Source organism: Silurus aristotelis, assembly GCF_946808225.1.
Source record: "Silurus aristotelis genome assembly, chromosome: 26".
Classification (NCBI taxonomy): Eukaryota; Metazoa; Chordata; class Actinopteri; order Siluriformes; family Siluridae; genus Silurus; species Silurus aristotelis.
The window spans coordinates 1,535,629-1,562,806 of record NC_139599.1 but is presented as its reverse complement, the minus strand read 5'-3'; the positions used below and the strand labels follow the sequence as shown (position 1 = coordinate 1,562,806).

Sequence of the window (27,178 nt, the reverse complement as noted above, 5' to 3'; positions counted from 1 at the left end):
AGGGAGATTGACAGTCATGTTTAGCTTCTTCCATTTTCTAATGATTGCTCCAACAGTGGACCTTTTTTCACCAAGCTGCTTGGCAATTTCCCCGTAGCCCTTTCCAGCCTTGTGGAGGTGTACAATTTTGTCTCTAGTGTCTTTGGACAGCTCTTTGGTCTTGGCCATGTTAGTAGTTGGATTCTTACTGATTGTATGGGGTGGACAGGTGTCTTTATGCAGCTAACGACCTCAAACAGGTGCATCTAATTTAGGATAATAAATGTAGTGGAGGTGGACATTTTAAAGGCAGACTAACAGGTCTTTGAGGGTCAGAATTCTAGCTGATAGACAGGTGTTCAAAAACTTATTTGCAGCTGTATCATACATATAAATAGTTTAAAAATCATATATTGTGATTTCTGGATTTTTATTTTTTAGATTATGTCTCTCACAGTGGACATGCACCTACGATGACAATTTCAGACCCCTCCATGATTTCTAAGTGGGAGAACTTGCAAAATAGCAGGGTGTTCAAATACTTATTTTCCTCACTGTATATATATATATATATATATATATATATATATATAAAAACATATGTAGCTATTTCTTTTTATTATTTCACCATGTTACTATCTTATTAATCACCCAGATTTAATTATTAAGATTTTTAATATGATCATAATCGTTAATATGAGAAAAGATAGCAGTTTCTTCACATCAATCGGATGCTAAAGCGTACAAAACCACTATTCAGTTTAATTCAATTCATCTTTTTTTCTAAAACACTTTCAACACTGAACATTGTGTCAAAGCTGCTTTACTGAATGTAAGAATTATAGAACAAACTTCAATTATATTTAAATTAATGTGTATTTATACCCCATGAGCAAGTCTGGGGGCAACTGTGACAACTTCCTTAGACGGTATGAAGAAGAAACCTTGAGATGAACCAGACTCGAAACCCATTGTCATCAGGGTGACATCAAGAGTGTGAATATAAATTATTAAAACATTACAAACAGCAGAGAGTGAGAAATATTGGGAGCACCAGAGTGTGTGATGATGAGTAATGTCCTTACTACAGTCTTCTACAGTCATTTGGAGCTGTGAAACCAGGAGCTCCTGAGCAACTCATAAATTAGCTCAACATCATTCACTCCCTCGATATGTGGAAAATCTCTCCTTTTAAGATGTACATAAAGCGCAAAAAAATCCTTAGCGCTAGCGTTAGCCGCTAGCTACTTCCTCTTTCGCGGCTAATGCAAGCATGACGAACTTTTTAGCATTTTCTTGCATGAGCAAAACAAATCTTATTTCAGGTACGGAGCGAGAAGCAGAGTGACACTGCGCTGACTCTAGAAAAACTCTTTCAGTATGAACACGTGTACTGCTGCACCCCTAATATATAAATATATCCCATTCATATGAGGTTCCTAAGTCTTTCCCAACCACACGTGGTTCTTCCCCAAACTGTTATCGCAAAGTTGGAGGCACACAATTGTATGGATGCAGTAGCATTAAATTTTCACTTCACTTGACATTGGAAAGCCAAAGCTGATCTAGCATGCACAATGACAATAAAGTTCAATCAAATCGAATCCAATACTGAAGAACATCTAAGGACTGAAATGCAAATGTTTTCTCCATTAAAAATAAAAGGTCTGTCCAGACTCCTCCTCCACCATCATTGTGATTGACCCTGAAAATGAACCTCTAAAAGTCCTTATATTTTAAAAATTAACTTTTCACTCTGTTTACGAATTTCTAGCATCGTTCACAATGTTTTTATCACCTTGCATTTTTTTTTTAATCTCTTTTAGAGACGGGGATTTGAACAAGTAAACTTCTGCTCATTAGCCCACTGCTAGCACTTTACCCATTTGGTGTTTTGCTGTTTAATTGGAATGAACAATTTGAGTGTGTGTGTGTGTGTGTGTGTGTGTGTGTGTGTGTGTGTGTGTGTGTGTGTGTGTGTGAGCAGGAAATTGATTAATTAGTTTCCGTTTCCGCGCCATGTTTAAATGACATTTTTTTTTTTTATTATTCCTTCCCCCTCCATCTTTTCCTCCTCTATTCCGTCGTGCCACAGGAAGACGGATGGTTCATGGGAAGGAGAAACAGCACCAGCAACACACATCGCATTTACATTCACATCGTCCGGGGAACAGAGTCTATTACCAGCCGAGCATGAATTCATTCCAGCACGCTGCGATGGAAATTAAAATCATATTTCCCTTTCACTCTTCTCCACACAACCTGGAACAAAGTTCACACCATTTTCTGTATTTTTTATTTTATTTATTTTTTTACATTTATGCAAGAATTTGGAAGAATGAGCAGCTCGTCGTTAGCGTTAGCATGCCAGAGGAAGGGGATTGAGCAGAGGCAACGTCAGTGGGACTGATTGTACTCGATTCCTGTTTTAGAGATGATTTTATTTTTATAAACACTCTAAATCTTAAAAATATGTATTAAAAACCCATCACTAGTCATTGTTTACGATAATCTGACTCTGATTTTAGAGAGAACATAAAATTATTTCATTATAGACATGTAAATATAATAAGCATTTATAGATATTCAATATTTTGATATTCAATAACATTTGGTATAGTATTTAAAAAATATAATTAATTGTATTATTTTATTTGAAGTTTCCCAAAATACAAGGAGTATATCATTTAATTATGTTTTATTTATAATAATTTGATCATATATTATTTTGTCCCCACATATTACTGACTTGGATCGTGACATTTTCACTTCACTTGAACTAGGAGACCCAAAACCGGTTTCAGCATGACAATGTCCCTGTGCACAAAACCTGCTCCATGAAGATCTGCTTTCTGAAAATCTCCTGTTATAGATCTCCAACCCTCCTGAACAACTTTGGGATAAATCTGAACGCTGAACGCACTCCAGACCTCCTCAGCTTCTCACCTACATCAGTACCTGACTTTACTAACACCCTTGTATCTGAATGAGCACAAATCTTCACAAAATCTACTGGAACATCTTCCAAGAAGAGTGGAGCTCAATATAACAGCACATACCAATCTTATAGTCAGGTGTCCACCTATGGTCAGGTTTACTCATAATCATGTTTAAAAAAATCTGGTAAAAGTTGAAGTTTAGGTTAAAGTAAAGAAGTTTGAGCTCTGACATGTAAAAAGTCACCATTATTACTACCTGTTTTAGTGTCACACTGGTAACTGAAACTCACGTCATATTAATATATTTATACAAAATATTTCCAAATGTTGTTCTCTAATGAATGTATCCAGACTGAAGATCCACCATATAGAACACAAGCAGAGAAAAGATGATGATGATCATGTGATCAGGAATGTCTCTGTTCTGTCATGTTCTCATCACTGACTCCCTCTGTCTCATCCACGTTAACCCCAGACTTCTTACTGCCTTCTGCCTGCTCACTGTGAGCTTCAGAATCTAGTCTACGTCTGTGGTGTGTGAGAGACAGGAAGTGATCCACCAGTGGATTGAAAAAGAATTGCAATGACAGGAAACAGGACGATGAAAACGGTGCATAATGAAAAGAATAAATATTGATCATGTCACCAAATAGATTCAAACTAAAGTAACGAGTCTGTTTTTGAAAATATAAGAAGTAGAAAGTACAGATATTTGTGTAAAAAATTTAATGAGTGAAAGTAAAAAGTAAAAAAAAATCAACTTAAGTACAATAACAGTATTTGAACTTCATTAAATCCCACCTTTGAATCTTTGTATAATTTTGTCTATATGTGTCATGTTTAGCCGTATTGTTTATTGTTGTCTATTTGATATTCCCGAAATGAGCTGAACCTTGACGTTACTAAACAATAAAAGAAGAAAGAGTAAAAAAAAAAAGACCTGAAGTTTTTAAAAGGGTGATAAATCAGATGCTAGTAGAATAACTACATTCTGTTCTTTAAGTAAATGAAAAGAGCTGATTTAATTAACCACGCCCCTTTATAATAGATACAGTTTAACTCCGCCCATATTTAAAAACGAATGCGTTTAACAATGACAGCAATTTTCTGCTTTAGAATTGTATTTGTTTTTATGTTTCACTTGGTTGTTTCATGGTTGTGGAAGAAAAAAAAAACGAAAGTTCAATGTTGTAAATTGATAAACGGACACATTTTATTCTCTCACAGGCGACTCTGTGCTTCGCTCGTCATCCATGAAACACAAAGCAGCGTGATTTATTACTGTGCTCTAATTACAACCTGGCACATGCAGGAGATCTGGAGGTTTGGGTGTGGACAGACTGTGGTTTTCTCACACACACACACACACACACACACACACACACACACACACTTGCTTCATTTGCAGTAGACTGTAACTCATGGCATTAACCATGGTTTGGACTGAAGCTGGTTGAGGAGAACAAACGCAACAGTGACGCAGATGAAAACAGCTTCAGCTTCTCTGAACTTCAGATCCTCAAGAACATCATATATATATATATATATATATATATATATACTTCACTCCTCCTCTCTTCTGGGAAGATGTTCCACTAGATTTTGGAAGATTTGTGTGAGATTCATTCAGCCACAAGGGTGTAAGTAAAGTCAGATACTGATTAAGGTAAACATTCACCTTCACCACAAAGGTGTTCAATAGGGTTGGAGCTCTATAGCAGGAGATCATCCACTGCATCCCATGAAAAACAGACCTTGGTGATGCAGAAACATTGTGTATATATTGTTTTGTGATCGTGTTCTCATGATTTTGATTCGTTTGTCCTTATTTTAAATAAATATCTACACCAACATCTATTTGAATTCTGTTTATATTATTGACCATCATTCACCGAAGCAGAGTAAAAAACAGAATAGAAATAATTTTCTCTGATTCATTTACATTTATGTCAATTTGCAGACACCATTATTCAGAACGACTTACATTTAGTTCCTCATTCATACAAGTGAGCAGTTTTGGGGTTAAGGGCCTTGCTTAGGGGCCCAGAAGAGACAGGTCAGTGTGGCTGGAATTTGAACTCATGACCTTAAGATCTAAAGCCTAATGCATTCACATTGACATGCATGGCATTTGGTTGATGCCCTTATCCAGAGCATCTTACATTTATCTCATTCATACAACTCAGCAGCTGTGGGGGTTGAGCTCAAGGTGCTCAAGGTGCCCAGCAGTGGCAGCTTGGTGTGGGTGGGATTTAAACCTACAACCATCTGATCGGAAATCTAATGCATTTACATTTATGGTATTTGTGCAGGCGCCCTTCTCCAGAGTGCTTACAACTGAGCTGTCGAGGATTCAGGGCCTTGTTTCGGGGCCCAGAAGTGCCAGTATTGTGTGGCTGGGATTTGAACTCATGACCTACAGATGCAAAGTCTAAGGCTTTAACCACTCAACTATCACTTCTTCATGAATAATGTATATATATATATATATATATATATATATATATATATATATATTATATTAAAAGTATGATGTAAAAGCCCACTACCGTCCGATTGGATGCAGGAGGAGTGAGTGTAGGACTCAAGAGCACTAATAAGGACCCAAATAGAATCAATTCAATTAAAGAGAAGGCAATCAATCAATCAATCAATCAATCAATCAATCAATGAAAACCTTGCTGGGAAGTGGTAGAGACAAGCACGGCTCTTCTTATTAAATATAGCATTTTTAATGAGAAATAGATTATTATATGAAACATTCATTTGAAGAAAGCTGATTATATTTTTTTCCCTCTTTTTTTCCCAACAGAACAGCAGAAATTACACAGACAAGGTAGTGAAAGCTGTTTGCCAATCAGACCCATCATCAGACGTACCGGACGGCACGACCCGAGTCCCACATGTCGTTCTGTAAAAGGCGTAAGAAAGGACAGCGCATGTGCTTGTATGCGGCGGGAGGTGGGGGACGGACGGGGAGGTGGGAGGAGGGTGTTAGGATTCGGGTGGCGTTCGGCACCGGCTGGTGATTTCTCTTGTTATTTTTCATCTTCTTCATCCTGCGCAAGAAAAAATATAAATTAACCGGGGGGGTTGGGGGGCTCGCGATCCTTCCGTTATCTTGTGCTCGAGTTGCCGTGTCTGTAAAAAAAAAAAAAAAAAAAAAAAAGCGGTGTACCTAGGAAAAGCTTTCGATTTGTATGGCTATAACAAGGCAATGCAGCTATTTACATATTTAATATACATCTTAAGTGTTTTCCGCGAAGGAGGAGACTCAAGGCTCCTTTAAATACATGCAAAATACAGCGAGGATGAACCGAACTTCCTGTCTGCCCTTTTTCAGTGCTGATGGACCAAAAAAAAAAAAAAAAAAGACGAGATCGGGGGAAAGGAGTAGTTTATGCAAATAAAATGCAATGAAACCTTTTGGAAAATGGTTAAAGGGATAGGTAGCAGGCACTTAATAAGACTGAATGCTAAAAATAATAATAATAATAATAATAATAATAATAATAATAATAATAATAATAATAATAATAATAATCTGAATCCTCAGGATGACATGGGGATCAATTGGACAGAATCTCGACTACAAATACACAAAAAGGGAACATTTTCCAAAAAAAAAAGAAAGAAAGAAAGAAAGAAAGAAAGAAAGAAAGAAAGAAAGAAAGAAAGAAAGAAAGAAAGAAAGAAAGAAAGAAAGAAAGAAGCGCACATTATACATTATTCGATTACGAACCTGAACACAACATGAACATTTACACAGACTCTACATCTGGTTTCAGGAATACGCAGCAGCACTCCGTCATCTTCGTCGTATTCCTATCCGAGTGAGGACGACTATTTATTTTTTTTTTTTTTATAGAAAGAAAAAAGCAAAAACTATACAAACTCATGTATAGGAATTCATTCTCAAAATAAATGTGTACAAGCCTATCTTTATTTTTCATTCCCCTGGGAATTATGGCTTTATGTCTTCTCTTGCACGTGTAACGGACTCGAAATCGAAATCGACCTCAGCACTCGAAAACAATCGCAATCATAATATAATAAAAAAAAAGTAATAATTAAAACAATTCTGAACATGTCAGCAGTTACAGGCTGATTTTTTTTTTACTTTGTGTGTGTGTGTGTGTGTGTGTGTGTGTGTGTGTGTGTGTTAGAATCGATTGTTCACCTTTAGAGCACGTATACTTGGTATAATCAGGTCCAGGGGAAAAAAATGTCATAAAAAAAAATCCATATGATTCAGGTTCAGCTTTTGCTCGTTATGAGAGGGGAAAAAAATAAAAAAATGTAAATAAATAAAATAAAAAATTGTAATTTGCCATGAGCGACTAGCAAACAGTGATTAGCATCAAACAAAACGGAGGCTATAAACATCGTTTTTAAGTGAGAGAATGTTTTCTATACTGCCTTACATCATGCCAAGCACACTCAGAGGGATGATCGAGCAAAGAATATGCAGGAACGCTGTACAGATAACGACTTCCTGTCGTCCTTCAACGGCTAAGCTAAGACTAGCAAAACGTTCCGTACGTTGCAAGTCGTCAAATTGAAAGGATCACTAATCGGTTATTAAAAACATGTTACGCGGTAAAGAATGGCAGTTTCAGATGGACCTTTGTTCCCTCTGAGTAATATCAAGGCCTCTTTGTCATCATTGGATGTTGAATTTATTCATATATTTATATATTATATACTGTATGTACTTTTTTTTTTTTTTTTTTTTTTTTTTTTTTTTTTTTTTTTACTTTTAATGCTCCATTTGGATGTGACAGACATGCTCGGACAAATATGGTACAGTCATGTTCATTTTTTTTTCTTTCTTCTGCAGTGAACTAAAAGGCTTTATCTCTGTAATTCTTTTGTTTCTTATTTAACAATTACACTTACAAAGTTGTTAATAAGTACATCAAAAAAGCAACAAAAAAAAAATCCTAAAGGAAAGGAAAATAAAAAGAATCCTTTGTGTCATCTCTGAAGTAAATTCACTTGTTCCTTAACGCTGAACTTTCAACAGAGTTTGGTAGTCAGGTGGTCCGACTGTTTCAAGATCTCGGTATTGTACATGTCCAGGGCATGATTGACTCGAATCATCTCGCTGTTGTTAAGCTTCAGTCGGTGCTTGAGCATACAGGAGAAAAGGTCTAGCTGGGGTTTCCCGGGTGCCGCCGGAGGGGCCAGGCGGTTAATCCTGTCCCTGATGTCCAGCAGCAGGAGCATGATGGACGAGGACGAGTAAAACTGCGTCCCCTGCGTGTATGACTGGTTGACTTGCTGGACGGCACTCCGGAGAAGGTCGGAGTTGAAGCGTAAGCTGTAGCCGAACACCTGGATGTCGGAGATCTTGATGTAGATCTGTCGCTTGTTGGGGTCGGAGAGGTCCACAGGGCCATGGCCGGTGTCGTTGCGTAGGACCGTGGGCACCTTGGCACGACTGCGTAGGTAGATGTGGACGGTTTCGAAGAAGGTTTTCCATCGGTTGCCGAGCATCAGGGTCCAGTTGAAACATTGCGAGTTTTGGAGCCGTAACTTCTCCCAGCGAGGGTATCCGTGTTCCCCGAATGGCATGCTCCACCCTTCCGAGTGGCTTCCACTGAATGGGTTGACATAAACAAAGAACATGGGGTCCATGCTGCTGTTGCGCATCTGGCAAATCTTCATGGACAAGCCCACCATCATGTGCAGGTAGTCCATGCGGTTCTTGTTACTCTTCAGCGTCAGGGACATGCGTTTGCGCCAGCGCGGGTCGAAGAAGGTCTCCAGGCGCACCTCATTGCTGATGAAGGTGGTGTGGATGAACAAGCGGGAGTCCATCTTCTGCAACAGGTACTTCAGCTCCAGGTCCTGAAAGTCTAGATCCGTCTCGAAGCTGATGAACTGCTCGCTGCGTTCCGAGTCCACGTTTTGCGGCTCGCAGCGGCCGCGGTACAGCTTGTAGCCCTTGTTGCACGAGCCGCATTGAGAGATATTAGCCAGGCTGCACATGGCGCAGCTGTTGTTGCCGCCGATTACGCACGGGATCGGACGCTGGCACAGGGTGATGCCTGTGTGGCACACGCAGGTACGCTGGCTCTCCAAGAAGGTGCCCCAGAAGCCATTTTCATTGCAGTAGAGGAACGACTGCACCCGGTTCAGCCACTGCAGAACAGATCTGTAAGCAGAAAAAAAAGACGAGTGGATAAAACGGACCATTAACAATGCGCCAAGACTCGCTGTTGCAGGGGATTAAGTAACCGGCACGGCCCGCTACGGCTCGAAACAGTCCAATCAGTAAAATGGATAATATACTCTGCCAAAAGAGAGACTTCATTTCTCCATGAATATCACATTCCTTTCTTTTTCCCTGCCCTCAGGCGTCCATCCATCCTTTTTCCGTCAATTCAGGACGAGCAATGCAAGATTTCACGTCTCAAGACTACGGTTGGTGAAAAGTGATGACCTCACCACTGTGCAAATCTGAAAGACCTCCAGACATCTCCGATAAAAAAAAAAAAAAAAAAAAAAAAAACGATCGCCCGAGGACACGCCACACGAGGTGACGGTGGAAAGATTCTTTATTCGGAAAAAAAAAAAAGTGTCTACTTTCCTCTTCGGTCTGCTGTAGAATAATTAGATCCGAATGTCATTTGTGCTTAAGGGATTATGTAGCGCTAATTGGGCTGGAATTTCTCCGAATCTGACTTCAGTCATATACTCAAAACCCTCACGAGACAAAGATCTGGAAAGAAACGAATTCTTCAAGCGCTGCATATTTAATATGGGTCTAATGTAATATTAATAGCCTCGGTTCTATAGGTTAAAGCTTGCGGGGTCAGGAAAAGGTTTGTGGATCCGACAAAACCGTGGAATTTATTTCAAAGCAGAGGAGTTTTTTTTATTTCTTTGCAGCGAGACTATGGCTTTGGTTCTGGGTTTTAGATTTCCAAAACTTCAATAGTATCAAGCATCATCATCTGGTGCCACACACACACACACACACACACACACACACACACACACACACACACACACACACACATGGTTTCAGTGACCTAAAGACCAGCCAAACATTTCTCGCTGCCTGAACGGTGATCGGCTTTATGACTTTCACCAACTTTTGCAAACTTTTAGGCAAAAAAAGAAATACAAAGCTAGATCTTCACTACCCGAATGTAATTTGGTGCTTTTCCGATCACGTCTCTGATTAAATGTCGGATGCTACCGGGTTCACGCGAGCGCTCGTGACGCTTAATATCGTCGCTCTCTGTATTTATTTGCAATAAGTCGGATTTATGCGGTTTGAAGCAGTAGGCTACAATATGTCGCGTTCGGTTTTTGCTCAGATATGTGATTTTGCGAGCAGCTTGCCGCTTTTATTTTCACTATTATTATTTATTTTGTGCCGCAGTACACCACAGGGAACGGGACTGGAAACGATTGCTGTTTGTTTTTCTCCAGTCACAGTACATTGGAGTGATGGTAATCAGGCAGCTTTTTGGTGTTGGTTATAAAAAAGGAGAGCGAGGAAGAGACACAGAGAGAGAGAGAGAGAGAGAGAGAGAGAGAGAGAGAGAGAGAGAGAGAGAGAGAGAGAGAGAGAGAGAGAGAGAGAGAGAGAGAGAAAGAGAGAGAGAGAGAAAGAGAGAGAGAGATTAAAAGAACAACAGGAAGAAAAAGACAAAATGAAAATGAAATAAAAGGAGAGGGAAAGCAAGAGAATTACAGGAAGAAGGAAAAAGAAAAAAGTAGAAATAGAGGGAAAAAAAGACTGAGAAAGAAAGAGAGAGAGGGAGAGAGAGAGATAGAGAGAGAGAGAGAGAGAGAGAGAGAGAGAGAGAGAGAGAGAAGAAAAGAAAGAAAGAAAGCCAAGGAGTATTGACAGTGAGAACGAGTGAGAGAATGAAAGGTAGAGGGAGTGAGAGAAAGAGAGAGGATGGTACGTAAAAGAAAACGAAAGAAAGGGTAAGAAATATTTCTGGGGTTTTTTTGTGTGTGTAGTTTTTATCCATTTAGAGCTACATTACATCAGACAAGGGGAAAAAATGCTTGGCATGTAAAGTGCAAACTCATTAATGTATAAATAAATAAATAAATAAATAAATAAATAAATAAATAAATAAATAAATAAATAAATATTTGTTATAAATATGTTTTAGTGTGTTTATTTTTAATTAATATTCATTATAATGGGATTGCAGCTTCGAGTCGAGTCATGTGACTGAAATAAACATGCAGAGACTGGACGGAAGCTACACTCGTCTCTCTCTCTCTCTTTCTCTCTCTCTCTCGTTCCTCGCTATGGCATTCCACTCGGTGTTTATTACATTACAACTAATGACAAATGGCCACAATTCCAGCGAGCCTTCAGCCAGGGCAATAACCGCCGTCTGGACTTCTCATAAGCAGAGATGAGCTCGGCACTTTCCTTCCTCTCTGCTCTTTTGATTAAATTCCAAAATGGCAGCATTTTTTCTTTTTTTTTTAAAGCGAGAGATTGTGTTTCGTTTAAAGTAAGATTACTCGCTTTGCTTTGAGTTTAAAGAGAATTTCCATCTGTCTCGACTCCTGCGTTCACACAGGCAATCGCGCAGGAACGTCTGCTGGGGGTCTCGTGGGCCATGTCCAGCTTTTTTCACGTTTATTTATTATTTATTTATTTATTATAGCATAATAAAAATTGCAAGAAAATCCAATGAGTAGAGAAAATATCTGGTGTGATTATTCAGTAATCGTTTAGGATTTAATCGAAAGAAAGTTTGTACATTTTGATCACAAAATGAGGTTTAATCTCAGACATTTCTTGACGGAAATACGACCTGAGATGTTGAGTTAAGAAGGCGAAATATATAAACATTGCACCTACTATATATATGTTTATTTCCTTTATTCATTGAGAACTCATCATCTGTTCAGTTATATTCCAAGGCATCTGCGTTCCAGCTGGGACATACTATACATTATAGAGATAAAAGTATTGGGACACTTGATCTTTCCATCCAATTGTGGTTCTTCTCCAAAATCCATAAAATTAGAGGTACATAATTGTAAAGCACGTCTTTAGATGTGGTAGCATGAAATTCTCCCTTCACTAGGAGACCAAACCTGTTCCAGCATGACAATTTTCCTGTGCACAAAGTCAGCTCCATGAAGATCTGCTTTCCATGGGATGGAAATGTGTGGAAAACCTCCTGATATAAAGCTCCAACCATATTGAGATCCTTTCCGACACTGACCGAACCCTAGGACTTTAACACGCTTGTGGCTGCAGGAATCTCCATAAATCTTCACAAGCTTTTGTCCATCGTGTGAATGAAGTTATCATTACAAACATTAATACTAAGGTTTTTGGAAGCTTTTACAAAGATGTGCTATTTATCCTGAGTAACACCAGAGAAGGAGCTCAGCTGGTTTCCTGCATGAATACAAAAAAAGAATTGTGCTGAAATGGTGAACTTTCTGCATCAGCTGTTTGACTCCAGCAGGGCAAGACTGCTCACTCTCGCTTTTTTCCCCGAACACAGGAAATTGTGCTGCTCGCAAAAAAAATAAAAACTGTGCTAATCGAATAAAAGCCGATTTATTGCTGAGCTGGAGTTTCTTCTGAAACTTTGCATTTCTCTCCACCCCAACCGCATACACTCACGACCTCGTTCCCGTAAACACAACAGAGCGAAAGCACGAGATAAGGAAAGGTGACCGTAGATGGTCTTATTTCAGCACCTTATCAGATCAGAAGATGAACAGATCTGGAGGTTTATTTGGGTTCTCGCTGAATTTATCCGTGTCTGAGTTCTTAATGAGGCTGAATGAGCAACTGGTCAGCTGTATTCAGTGAGCGGTGGTACTCAGGAGTGGGCGTGGTTATTGTCTGAAGGTTCTGGGAGCTGGAGTTCCTGAAGGAAGTGTCAGTTCTGATGCTTGAAGGAAGGAATTCTGGACTCTAAATGGTTAAGAAGGGTGTTGGTTCATTTTCTAGAGCGGGAGCAGTTTATATCAATTTAATGTTAATGTTAATACAGAAACACATGTCAGTGATGTGGTTGGGGGAAGAAGTAGGTCAGGGGTTAAGATTTAGAAGCTCTGCTAACAAGGTTATGAATTAAAATCCCACCATCATTAAGTTTACTACTGCGCCCCTGAGCAAGACCCTTAACAATAAATTGTTTAGTTGTATGATTGAAGTTATTGTAAGTTGCTCTGAAGGAAGGAAGGAAGGAAGGAAGGAAGGAAGGAAGGAAGGAAGGAAGGAAGGAAGGAAGGAAGGAAGGAAGGAAGGAAGGATGGAAGGAAGGAATTTTCAGTGCCAAATCATAGTTCTAGTGTAAAGTCAAGTTTTTAAAAAGAAAAAGGCAAATAGAGGGGAAAAGAAGAGTGAAGCAGAGGAAGGAAGAAAGAAAGAAAGAAAGAAAGAAAGAAAGAAAGAAAGAAAGAAAGAAAGAAAGAAAGAAAGAAAGAAAGAAAGAAAGAAAGAAAGAAAGAAGAGAAAAAGCCAAAAAACTGAAGTGACCTGGCCATAAAACAATAACAGAGAGAGAGAGAGAGAGAGAGAGAGAGAGAGAGAGAGAGAGAGAGAGAAAAAAAAGAAAGGGTACACTTTTTTTGTGTGTGTGTGGGGGGGATTGTAAGGAGGGGCTTGGCATGTGCAGTGTAAACTCATCAATGTAACAAATAAAATAAATAAATAAATAAATAAATAAATAAATAAATAAATAAATAAATAAACCAACACATGGAATAAAACATTTCAAAAAGTGAAATTTTTTATTTAGTATTTTTTTTTTTTACTTTAATTGCCAATATTATTGGACTGCAGCTTTGAGGCTAAAATAAACACACGACGGAGGAGTTTTGCACATTGTGTTTTCTGGACAAAAACTGCTGTTTTTAAAAAAAAATAGGAACAGATCTGCATCTTTCTTTCAGAAGAGTGGGTTTTTTTTCAGAAGGGTTCTTGCTGATTTATCGGTCTCAGAGTCTTTGAGGATTTTAGGATGCTGTTTGCTACTGATAACGAGCCACTTGTTTCTGTTCAGCGTCAGCAAGATGCTCTTACAAGGCAGCCAAAGAGCAGGACAAGAGGGACGAGAGGGACAAGCAGGACGCTCCAAATGACAAACTAAACCGACATCAGCACAGACACAGCTGCCAAAACCGGGGGATTTATTAACACTTATACGTTTCAAGTCCACGGCCTATGAAGTCCGAAATGTCTCCAGAACATGTGACCTTATTGGTTAAACGTCCTTATGATATTTGATGGCGTATAAGTTTACATTTGATGCAAGTTTACACTTGCATCAAGGGAAATTGTTTTTACTCTCAGATTCGAATCACGATGTACTACATACACTCCATATCCATCTGAATTATCCTGAAGAGTGTGGAGATGTTTCCATGGGCCAAACCGAATGAAAAAATTCCAACCAGGTTTATACTGAATACAACATCAAGTTGAGACAGAGCATAAAAAAACAAAATGTTTGGCTAAAGGAAATTATTTTACATTGTGTGGTCTAAATTTCATTTCATATCTTCATCCATGCAAATGCTGCTACAAGTGTGTATTTATACTGCATATATTATTCTATTGTAGAATTGCCAACATATTCACTTTCTATTTCTTCCTATTCGATTCAATTACATTGTATTTCTACGCCATTCACAATGTACATTGTCTCAAAGCAGCTTTATAGAATAAAAATTGAAGTAAGTGAACTATGTGTATTTATTCCCAATGATGAGGCCTGGGGGCAACTGTGGCAAAGAAAATACCATAGATGCTATAAGAAAGAAACCTTGAGAGGAACCAGACTTAAAGAGGAAACCATCCTCGAAAAATATAATATGTCTGAATTTCCCATCAAAGTAGTGTGTTTCAATTTTTCTTCATGGTCCTACATATAAATTTTGCAGACGTTCTAATAAAATGTAATCATTAAGTTTAATCCTTATTGGCTGAGGAATATCAGAAATGAAATTCCTAAAGGAACTGGTAGTTCTTAAAGTCACACCACAGTGCAGCTGAATTCTGAACTCTGATTGGTCGGAAGGTGTTGATTTGTTTTCTATTACAAAAGCAGTTTAAAATGATGCACTCGTAATAGAAAAACGTGTTAATAAAGAAATGAGTTTGATCGGGTATATGGTTCAAGATAGACGTCTACGATGGAAGGAGTCTCCAGTGTGAAATCATGGTTGAAATGAACAGTTATGGAAGGAGTCTCCAGTGTCAAAATATTGTACTAGTCAAAGGTAAAACTTTAGCTTTCAGTTTTCAAGATGTTGGAGTTTCGGGAAAATGATAAGATTCAATGGAATTTTGTCGATAATCATAAATCTGGTGAGTGTGCAGCAGTTTTTAGCTGTTCTGCAACATTAAATGTAACAATAAACAGATAAAAAGTAATCATTAGACCTAGCAACCTTCATGGTACTTTCCTCCTGTGAAGGTAAAGCGTTGTTGTTGTTTGGATGGTAACATTCAACTTTTCACAATCAGCACAATTGTAAATAAATATTCCTTTGAAATTGAAGAATAAAGAACGTCCCCTGACTGTGATCCGGAACAGCACAATCCTGACGTCTTCCCTATTAGCGAACCACCCGCATGCGATGTTGTTGAGTTGCAATTTGTGCTACTGGGGTGTGCGCCTGCTAAATCGTGACCCCTGCTACACACTCTGATTTGTCAACCAGCATGAAAAACATGTGGTGTTTTTGTTTGCGTTCGAGCTTATTTAAATCAAATGCTAATTCAAAAAACTCATGTTCAGCAAATAAATTAGCCTCCGACTTTGAACTGTAAAAATAAGTCTTTGCTCAGGCATTGGAACGCAACGGACCAACCGCGTTCCACCGTGAATAAACAATCAGGGCGAAAATGCAAAGTGACCATTTCGTTTTCTTTGCTACATGACGCTGATAAGGCTGAAGGTCCACGTTTACCTCACTGTACTGCGGCACATTCCTCCATTCCTAATTCATCTCTCTCTCACTCTCCCTTTTCTCTGTCCTTCCCCTCTGTGCTGTCAGAAGTCCTTGATGTTCACCCCGCAGAGTCCTGACTACACTCTGCTCGCCTTTGATAACGCTTCCGCACAAAACCTTGTCAAAGCCTCTACTGAAGCGTGGATGCGCTACCCTCACATTAGTGACAACTGACGTCCTTGACATCCACAACAAACACCCCCCAGCCCTCCACCCTCCCTCCACCCTCCCACCACTGCTGCAACCAGAACCTCAGGTGAACTCAGAGAAATCTTTCCCATCCTTTTATGTGACTGTCACTTGTGCACTTGATTTTTTTCCTTCCTTTTTCTTTCTTTCTCGCTTTCTTTCTCGTTTTCTTGCCGAGTGTGCATGTTCGTTCTAATCGGCTTGACAAGTCTGCCAGCAGGTTTTGAAAGAATGAAAGTCGTGTCGTGCCATGTCTTAGATCAGATTTCATAAGTCCTATCTTCAAGAGGACAGTCTCTTCTCCGGCTGTGTTTACAAATTCCCTTTACAAGATATGCAAATCAGGAGGGTTTCCAGGAGAGGGCCGACAAATCAAGGCCTTACTTGTGTGGACCGTCGGTGGTTGTGTGAAAGGTTGGGAACCTAAACTTGAAGGTCTGAACATGGTGAATTATTTAAAGCTTAAGCCTCAGGCAAAAATATTAAACTCAATCTCCAAACCCATCATGACCTTGGGAACCAACGAATTAATTCACAAAATCAACTAACCGACGATGACTGTAGGTATATCCAGCAAAAAAGGTCTCCGTTGGTTTAAAAAAGTTTTAAGACTCGCTCTGTTTAGAAGAAAGTACTTTAATTATCTACATTTCCACACTATCACCTTAAAAATACAGCCCTTGCACAGCAAAACATGTCCTGGAAGAAGCATGTCAAACACCTTCATGATTCATATTGGATCTCCGTAACCTTCATCTTCAGGAAGAGGGTTAAGTCCCTGGAGCCAAATCTGGCCAACAGGGTGGGTGCGGAAGTGGGAGCATGTGAATTGTTCTCCGACGATCATCATGCACAAGTTGCTGAATGGTTTCAACATTTCTGGGGTTGAGCTCATTGAAGGTTTTCATGATCTCTCGTCATCTTCCAGTGATGTTCTTCTGCTCTTGAAGCACGTGAGCCTCTTAAAACACCTCGAACGACTCATTGCAGCTTCTCCGTATGTCAAATGTACGTCAAGTCAAAGGTCTCTGTGGCAGATTTGCACAGTTTCACGCAGAAATTCAAGTTGCTCTTTGTTCTAACTTGCTGTATGTGATGAAACTGCAGTTGTGGTATCTCACTTGGTCAGAATAGCACCAGTTACACCATTAGTCTCCAAACTTTTTGATACCACCTCGTACAAAGACTATGCCTGATTCGAAGCCTAACTTTTAGAACTTTTTACACAACTTTGCCATATCGACCGTGAAATATTTGCCTGCTCTTACCTTTAGCCTACAGCCTCAGCATCATGTTTCACAGCTCACGCTGTATCTGATATTTTTCTTGATTTCTGATTTTTTTACACTTTTCAGGCCACAAGCTACAGAATCTCCACGCTTCCAGTTTTAAGCTTGAAAAATTTTTTTATAAATCAATATCATTTCAACGAGCTGAGAAACTTCTACTATGTCTCCCAAAACACCTCGCAGGCCAAAATATAACCTTGTGAACAAGCAGGGAGAAGTGTGTCTGAATTCACCAAAACAAGACTGACGTTCGTGGATTTCATTTGATTGCATCCAGGGCTGTGAAAACTGTGAACCCTGCTCTTATTGGCAACTTTAAAGTGAATAACTTTATATTGTTTACACAACTTTGTTAGGCTTCATTCTCTTGAAGATTGTGTATCTGTTGCAGACTAATTGCAGCCTCGAGTCATGCAGCTGATGTAGTATCTGATATAGTTTGTGTAATCTTCTGGCTGCAGGCTTCAGAATCTTGAAGCTTTTAGTCCCTTTTTTTGCTTTCTATTGGTGCTATGCCTAGAGGGTATCATAAAGGACCAATAGACCACCATTGACAACTTGTAGATAACATGTTGGTATTAAATCACATTCAAATTTTTCCTATTGGTGGTAAGGATACATCACCACCTCAACCACTGAGATGGATTTCTGTTTGGAAGGTCATGACTTCAAATCCCAGCAGCACCAAGCTGTCATTGCTGGGCTCTAAAACCAGGCTCCTAACCCTCAATATCTGCAACATGATGTAAATACATCAGTGTCCAGTAATTAAACAGTTTTTTTTTTTTTTTTTTGGTAGGATGATGTAGTAAATATACACACCAAACAGAATGGAAACCATTGGGAAATGGTTTTAATAGTTGACAGTCAATGGTGAACTTTTAGAGCTTCTGTGATGGTTTCTATTTCTACATTTTTTCCATTTGACCATGAAGATTTTGTACATCACTTGTAGCTGGCTAATAAAACAGTTCACTGTAGCTAGCTAGCTAGTTTAACTTACATTAGCAGTTAGTTTGAATAAATGTAAATGTTTTAGCTATCTGGCAAACTTTACCGTATGTAGAGAGAAAGAGAAATCATGAAAGTTATGATGAGCTATCATGAACAATTAGTGTGTATCAAAAACATTAGCTAGAAAATGAGCTAGTTACTAAGTAAGTTCAGTGTGTGTGCGCTTTATACTGCCGTGCTAATACAAAGATCTGATAACAACCTGCTAATTAAGGTAAAAATGTCCCTTGGTTCTCTTGTCTTGTCCCATTTGCACCATTAAATCTGATAATTCTGTAATATAGAGCGTTTATTAGGCGTTACGGTGGACAGTGATTGTAAAGGTGAGTGCACACTGAGCACCGCGAAAAGTCTCCAAATGTCCAGGACTTAAAAATAAAACATGCGGTTTACACCTGTCTTTTCCAGCAATATCTGGTTCCTCCCCAAACTGTTACCATGAACATGGACGCACACAATTGTACAGGACGTCTTTGTAGCATGACATTTTCCCTTTACTTAAACTCGAAGACCGAAACCTGTTCCAGCATGGCGATGCGCCTGTGCACAAATCCAGCTCCATGAAGATCTGTTTTACACGGTTTGGAGTAAAAGATCTCCTGCTATAGAGCTCCAACCCTATTTAACATCATTGGGCTCATCACCTCACCTACCTGACTTTACTAACACCATCGTGTTTGAATGAATCTCCACAATTCTCCACAAAATTGAGTGAAACATCTTCCCAGAAGAGTGGCGGTTATTATAACTGTGAATGGGGAGTCAATGTGGAATGGGATGTTCAAAAAGAGCACATATGAATCTTATGGTCGGGTGTCCACAAACTTTTGTCCATAATGTGTATGATTCTGCAAGCATGATTTAGATACTTTAGAGCGAATGTGTGTTACAAGTAGTGTGTGTGTGTGTGTGTGTGTGTGTGTAATATATACAGTCTGCGCTCACCTCTCTCTAGGCATCTGATGGTTGGGGTTGTGGTGACAGCGGATGCTGAGGCTGAACAGTTTACGTGCCGTGCGCTGAATCTTCAGCCTCAGGACCTCGAGGGAGCTCTGGAGCAGCCGGTAACGAGCCTGCAGGTCCCAGTCGCTCCCCCACAGCAAGTGCACACTGCTCACCGGCAGGAAGTGTGTGGAGGGCAGACGCTTCAGGAATGACTTGAACTCATCTGAAGAACAGATAAACAGAGAGATAAAGAAAGAGAGGATGAGTTTATTATAGTTGTCACACATTCTGTACATCAGTTTAACACTGTATAATGAGATTTAGCGCTCGTAGCTAAAAATACTACATGAAGTGAACTTCTTGATACTACACACATATATATATATATATACACACATCATCAGCATTCTCCAATCCTACTGATATACCCCATGTCCCTCTGCACATGTCCAAACCATCTTAATCTTGTCTCCCTCACCTTGTCTCTAAAACGTCCTACATGCGCTGTCCCTCGAATAAACTCGTTTCTAAATACATATGCGCTTATAAATAAATATATAAATACAGTTTCTTTATTGAATACCTTCAGACTACAATGTGTCATTGATGAATATTTTTTTTTGTTTGTTTTTGTGAAAAAAGAAAAACAAACTTTTATATAAACTGTAGGGTAGGTATTAAAAAAAACTTTTTATATCAATTATTATTATTAATAAGGGATAAATTATTTTGCGTATTAGTTAGTTTGTAAAACAAATTGTATAGCAAAGAATATTTTTTTCGGCTTCTCTATCATTTATTTATTTATTTATTTATTTATTTATTTATTTATTTATTTATCTTTCTATTTATTAATTTTTTATTATTTATTAACAGTTAAAAAATGCTTGAATATCCCGTTTTTTGTTGTGGTGCAACATCATCATTTAGGAAAAAAATAAAAAAATAAAAATAAAAAATTATAAATGCAATAAAATATCTTCAGACTTCTTTATACACATAGTGAAAAAAAATATAATAAAAAAATAATAAAAATAATTAATGTGGATATTTATTTTCCAATTCTTTAATATCTGATCAAATAGTCTTTAAATCTGGACTCTTCTTGACGTTTGTTCCATAATGTGGTATGTGGAAATGTTTCCAAACCCTGAAAGGAGGTTTTCACATGTAACCCTGTAACTTCTTTACAATTTTAGGCTCCTTTGCACTCATCTTGGTTCAACTTATATCTAAAGCCTGTTAAGGCAATCAAAGAGCGAAACAGGAAGTGCTTCAGCGTTATCTCTCCCCTGAGCCCGTTGGCACAGGATTCAGAGCCACTTTCCCTCGTCCATAAATATTTTTTGCAGCGCGGCTTTATGGGCAGCGTTGTTATAATGGTGTCGGGGCCTAGCTCGAAGAGATCCGCTAATGCGCACACGTGCCGCTTTAAATGCGCTTCGTGTGCGGTGAGTATGACCCTGCGTTACACTGGTGTACATTATAAGGCCTGACATGTAATTCAGTGTGTGTCTGGGTGCCTTGTGGAAATAGTGTCATAAATCAGAAAGGACATAAAACGCTCAGTGACTGGTGTAGGTTGGGCCCTCGGTGGCTAAGGGCTTTTAGCTTCGGTTTGCTCTTTGCAGTCGAGGTTTGCACATGAAATCATTACTGACATTAACCTCTGGTCCTGTTCACAATGAATATTCCATAAACGCTCGAAACTGCTAAATCACTGCTCACTTGTATGATCTGGGAGGTAGTAGTTGGCCCCGTAATTGCTGCTTTGTATTGTATTAGTTTTACCTCAAACGAACGAAAAAGGTCAATGTTATTGGAACTAATCTTTTAAGAAACCAATGTGGTTAAATATTTTAGGGTCATGAAGTCCTGGGAAATTGTAAGGCTCTAAATGTTTATGCATTTTTTGCATTATGTTTGTTTTGACTTTAAGAAATTTGAAATTATTGCTCGGTTGATGCTTCGGATTTACTCAAAGTTTAAGGACAAGGCAAAGTTTAGAAAGTACACATTCAATCAACTGATTAACCGTTTTAAACAATTACCGCGTCCCGAACGGATCCCTGATGTGTCTCGGAGGACCACTTAACGCCATTTTGCTGACTTTCGTTATATTTTTCCTCCCCCTTCCGCTTTCCCTTTCATTGTTTATCACACACCCAGGACCGGTTCATTTATTGCCAGGCCCGTCTCCAGAAATATTGCGTCGACCTTGAGGCCTTCAAACTCAATTTGAGTGTCCTCTGTTCACTATAAGTATATGTGAGTGTCAGGTTTTATTTGGGCCGTTTATTGCTTGTTAATAATACATAAGCTGCGAGGCCGGTGAGGTAGATATTAAACGATGTCCTCAGAGAGGAAGCAAACCTATTTTGGTTTGTTTTTTCCTCTTTCTCGTGTGGGGAGTATGGCGACTGCTGGCTTCGCGTGGCGTGGCAGGCTGGTTTCGCGAGTTGCATAAACAAACCCGCCATTAGAGTTTGTTCGTGTTGAAATATCGGCTCATCTGCTTATGAGACGAGGGACACTGAGTGTCTCGAAACGAACAGACAATACGGTGGAACTCAATACCAATCCAAATAGGCCCAGGGTGATGTTTGATTCATCCAATGCAGGCTGGCATCTGGTTCACTTCCTGTTTCCTGACACAACGCTTATAGAGTTGTCCAGTATAAAAAGACCACAAAGCTAATACAATTTAGCTGTAGGGTTTATATTTTTGTCCAGCCCTACAGAAACCATCTGAATCCTATTGTGTCCTCACTTTTTCCACTTCCCATTTAGTGAACTGGCATTAAATTACACTGCTTTAAAGCTTCTTTCTGAGCTTCCTGAGCTCCTGCAGAGTTTCTTCATCATTTATTCCTCTCTAAATGTTCTGCTTCTTGTTAAACTGATGCTGAAATGTATGTTGGTGATCAGTAGATACACCAAAGCGCCAATCAAAACAAGTAAAAAGTAAGAGATTTGACTTTGAAATGGAATGAAGATAAAGTCAAATGGAAATACTTCAGTAAAGTACAGATACACCAAAAATCCACTTAAGTACAGTAACTAATTACATTAACTTCCTTACTGTCCACCACCAAGCAGATGTGATATTCAGCGGCAATACCAGCAAACTGGTGTTAATAAAAAATACATCAACACCTTAAAACCAAAAATTAAGAATTCAACATGGTATGTAGTCTGAACCACATCGTCTTTCCATATACGCTGTCACCTTTTTATTGAAATTGACGTTCCTGCTAACATTGTTGCACAAGACAAAGTGAGAAGACTCGTAGAAGGATCCATCATGCCGTAATTACTGTGAACGCTTAAGGTTTCTCTGGAAATGTGCGAAAAGATGATGTATAGCACGCTGTGTATGAAATTCACGAGAAGTCGCCTGCTTGTAAAATGGCCCCCGAAGCAAGCGTTGTTCTTTTCTCTGCGCTGTAAAATGTGTATCTTCCCTGAGCTTTTTGATCACACTGAGCTCTGTGGATCCGGGCAGAAAGGCTAAAATTGACTGTCGTGAAGAGCCTGTCGTCTCCGACAGAAGGCGTGACAGCCTGTGAATAATTCATGGCTGCTTTATTGGAGATCGACTGAACGGCGTTAGCATGCGGAGCTGCTCTCAAGTCAGGTGGCTCACAGATTGTGGGGAAAAAAAATTCACAATGGATTACAGATTAAAACGCAGCTAAATTATCAATTTAGAAACTTCATATTAACAATACAGAGAACCAAAGCCTAAAGAAGCAGAATTTGACTAACATTTCAAGAGGAACAATTTGCATGTCATGACCAGAAAAAACAGGACTGGACAGCATTTAAAACTGTTACCTGAGTTCTCAAAGTCCTTGTACGAAGCAGCCCAGGACTCGGCCATCCCCCGGAGCGTGTTCTCCATGATCTGCAGGTCGGTGGTGGGACAGTTGCATTGGGGGAATTCATCAGCACACTGGCAGATGCACTGGTTGCTGCGGCACACGTACTCTCCCTCACCGTTACACATGATGTAGCTTAGAGCAGACTGCACAAACTTCTCCTGCAGGTATTCGGGGAGAATCACCTGGAGACCTGCAGAGAATCAATAGTAGGTATCGAGAACCTTGTAGAAGTACATCAAGAACAACGGGATTTTCAAACACTAAGTGACTAGAACACTTGTGTGAAAAGTGAATAATCAAAACAGTAAACATTCAGTGGATTTTTTCTAGCTCTACGACTTTAAGTCTTGCTTTGTTCTAAACTTGAAGATTCTCACTTTTGGTTAGTCTCAGCTAGTGTCAGTCTTTAAAGCTTTGGCTCTTGATTAGTCTTAGTCTTGGTTTAGACTCAGCATTTATGGCTCTTGATCAGTCTATGCAGAGAGATTAAATCTTGCAAAAGAGCATGATAAACCAGTAAACTCTTGGCCAAGACTCCCCCAGCTTTCCTCCTTCATTCCACCCAAATACCAGTGTGTGAGGACTAGAATCCTGCATGCGATGATTTTCTCTGCATGGCGCCCAATTTGGTGTAATTTCTGCTGGCAAGATGATGATGATGACAATGCAAAAGGGAACCAGAATAAAATGGAAGCTGTGATCATTAGCAAAGACACTTCAGTTTGTCTCTTGGTTAGCGTCAGCCTTCAAGACTCTGACTTTGGTGAGTCTCATTATTCTGATTCTTGGTTAGACTCAGTCTTGACAGCTTTGACTCAGAGATAGTCTTAGTATTTAATGCTCGGTCTCTTGATTGTCAGTCTTTGAAGCACAGAGTCTCGGTTAGTGTCAGTCTTCAAGGCTTTGTATCAGTGTTTAGCTGTCACTCATGCTTAGTATCAGTACTTAAGGCTCTGACTTTGGTTTAGTCTCAGTATTAATGGCACTTGATCAGTCTTTGCAGAGAGATAAAATCTTCCAAAAGAGCATAATGAAGCAGTGAGCAGTTGGCCAAGACTCCCCCAGCTTTCCTCCCTCATCCCACCCAAATACCAGTGTGTAAGGACTAGAATCTTGCATGCAATGATTTTCTCTGCATGGCGCCCAATTTGGTGTAATTTCTGCTGGCAAGATGATGATGCATTGCGAACCAGAGTAAGACGGAGTGATTCTGTGAGCGCTGTATATAATCGATCATTAGCAAAGGCATTTCACACACGAGGCAAATTCATCTGGTAAACATGACGAGTAAGAAAAAAGCAGGACTTTGTTTCTGTAATGGTGTGTGTGTATGTGGTGTGTGTGTGTGTGTGTGTGTGTGTGTTCACACATTGATGAAGTTTGGACGTTGAAACGTCCCTCACGGGTGGGAGGGGTTCTCTGTAACGGGATAAAAAGCAGCCGTGATTGATGCATTCTGTCTTGATCTGTTTCGGCTTATTTACCAGGCCACACATAATATCCTTTCATGTGTGTGTGTGTGTGTGTGTGTGTGTGTGTGTGTGTGTGTGTGCTGTGAGAGAGTCATTGAAAGAGAAATAACAAAAATCGAGTATTTGTTTCTAAAGCACAGATAGAGAAAGTTCATGAGAGAGAGAAGTGAGGTGGGTAAATAAGGGAACAGACGATGTCCAGAGTACTCAAGGCGTATTGGAGCGAGTGCATTAGAGACAGAAAAGTGGCACAGAAATATCCGGAGTGTTTCTAGTGCTCTGTAAAAGCTTGTTTATTTTTATTTTTTTATTTATTTTATTCTGAGAGCCATGAAGCTAAAACACTATAAAAAAAAAAATCTGTCTATAATAAAAAAGTTTTTTTTTTCTCTTTGTGACATTCTCAGTAGAGCTCATGTGCGTGTATAAATGCCGGATAAGAATAAGAATATTAGAAAACCCAATCTGTGTCAAAACACCTAATAAATCAGAGTACTTAGAGTACCCCATCTGTATAAATGTGCCCAATTAGAGTCAGAGTTCAAAATCTAAATCTGTGTCAGGGTACTCAGTAAGAATACTCAATTTGTGCCATAGTACTTAATCAGCCAAAGTACTCAGAATACCCAATCTCAGTTATTGTACCCAATCAGAGTCAGAGTACAAAGAGGAGCCAATTAGAGTCCGATAAGAATACCTGATCTGAATCGGAGTACCCAATTAAAGTAAAAGTATCCAACCAGAGGACAGAATTCACATTTAGAGGACCCAATCTGTGTAAAATGTGTCAAAATACCCAATAAGAAACTACCTAATCTGTGTCATAAAGCCTAACCAGACAGAGCCAGTGCCCAATCCATGTCAGGGTACACAATCAGAGTGAAATTACCCAATCAGATTCAGAGAACCCAATCCAAGTCAGAGTACCCAATTAGAGTCAAATTACCCAATCAGATTCAGAGAACCCAATCCAAGTCAGAGTACCCAATTAGAGTCAAATTACCCAATCAGATTCAGAGAACCCAATCCAAGTCAGAGTTCCCAATTAGAGGCTGAGTCCTTCGTTTATCAGAAAAACTAACAATTATAAATTCAAAGTAATAATTTAAAAGTGAATAAATAAAATGTAATTATTTAAGAGTTGCAGTTCTCATTTCGAAGTCAATATTCTCCACTAGAGATTCTACAATTAACCCGTGTCACATTCTCGTTTTTTTTTATTTTTTTATTTATAACACCTATAATCTGGGATGTAAACTTTCCCCCCTAACTCTGTATATGTACACACACAATAAATGAATGAATATTTTGCAATAATGCAGATGTTTGGACCATGGGCATGTTATTGTTCATCCAGGAAATAAGCAGAAAGTTCTGTGGTGTTTTTTCACGCAGCAGCGATGGAGGTGAAAATTTCTCATAATCCTGTAATTTGCATATTTGTTGATTTTATAGACAAGAGCGAAGAGGCTACTGTTATGTTTGGAGATTGGGTTTGCTCCTTTATTTATTCTATATTTGTGCGCACACACACACACACACACACACACACACACACACACACACACACACACACACACACACACACAAACACACAAAAAAAAGCCTGAGGTGCCACGAGAGCTGGAGGTGTGTTAGAGCTGATTCATATCCGAAACAAAGAGCGAGATGGCACCTGTGTGTGTTTATGTGTGTGTGTGTGTGTGTGTGTGTGTGTGTGTGTGTGTGTGTGTGTGTGTGTGTGTGTGTGTGTGTGTGTGTCTCTCTCTCTTTCTCTCTCTCCATCTGAGAGCCAGTATTCATTTAGCATGATGTCTTCCTGGGTCTGAGACTTTAATGTGATTTGTGGATGAATCCAGATGGTGAGATTACAGATGAGTGCAGCTCAGTGGCAGCAACAACGATGCCAATGGCCCCGAGTTCACTATAACATCTCTCAGTCCTCTTTACTTCCTCGTTCTTGCCCTCATTCTCTCCGAGGCTTCATCTCATACACTCTCTCGCGCTCATCCCCTCTGTGGTCTCTCTCTCAAACCAATTCGTTCTGTCTAATAAGAACCTCCATCCCTCGTTTACACCATCCCTCGTTCACACTACATCAGGACCAGTCAAAATCTCAAACATAATCCTCATTCATCCGTTTTCAGTTCCATATTCATAGTTTAAAGATTTTGGTCTTGGAAAAAGAAGCACAATGTCCTGAGAGATATCGATCACAGAAACGCGTGTAAACTGTCTTTGTACTGCAATTTAGTTTGGTTTGAGGGGTGCACTTTCTTTTAGCCATATAGTCTATATTATGTATCTTCTTACTGACAGAGGATAAAATTAACGATTGTGTACATAACTAAATAAATAATAATCAGACAGACAGACAGACAGACAGACAGACAGATCTATAGATAGATAGATAGATAGATAGATAGATAGATAGATAGATAGATAGATAGATAGATAGATAGATAGATAGATAGATAGATAGATAGATAGAT

The 27,178-nt window shown here is 39.2% G+C and overlaps 1 protein-coding gene across 3 annotated transcripts in view; it reads right to left on the bottom strand.

The window, feature by feature from the left end:
* Window positions 1–7,574: 7,574 nt before the first annotated feature.
* The window catches only part of brinp1 (bone morphogenetic protein/retinoic acid inducible neural-specific 1), a 113,417-nt gene continuing 93,813 nt past the window's right edge, over window positions 7,575–27,178 (bottom strand). For all 3 annotated transcript variants that reach the window (XM_083531293.1, XM_083531292.1, XM_083531294.1), the window contains 3 exons: window positions 23,168–23,404; window positions 19,331–19,553; window positions 7,575–9,078 (listed from right to left, as the gene is read on the bottom strand). In XM_083531293.1, coding sequence (XP_083387419.1) covers window positions 7,938–9,078; window positions 19,331–19,553; window positions 23,168–23,404 — 1,601 coding nt within the window. In that variant the 3' untranslated portion in view covers window positions 7,575–7,937. The remainder of the gene's footprint in view (window positions 9,079–19,330; window positions 19,554–23,167; window positions 23,405–27,178) is intronic.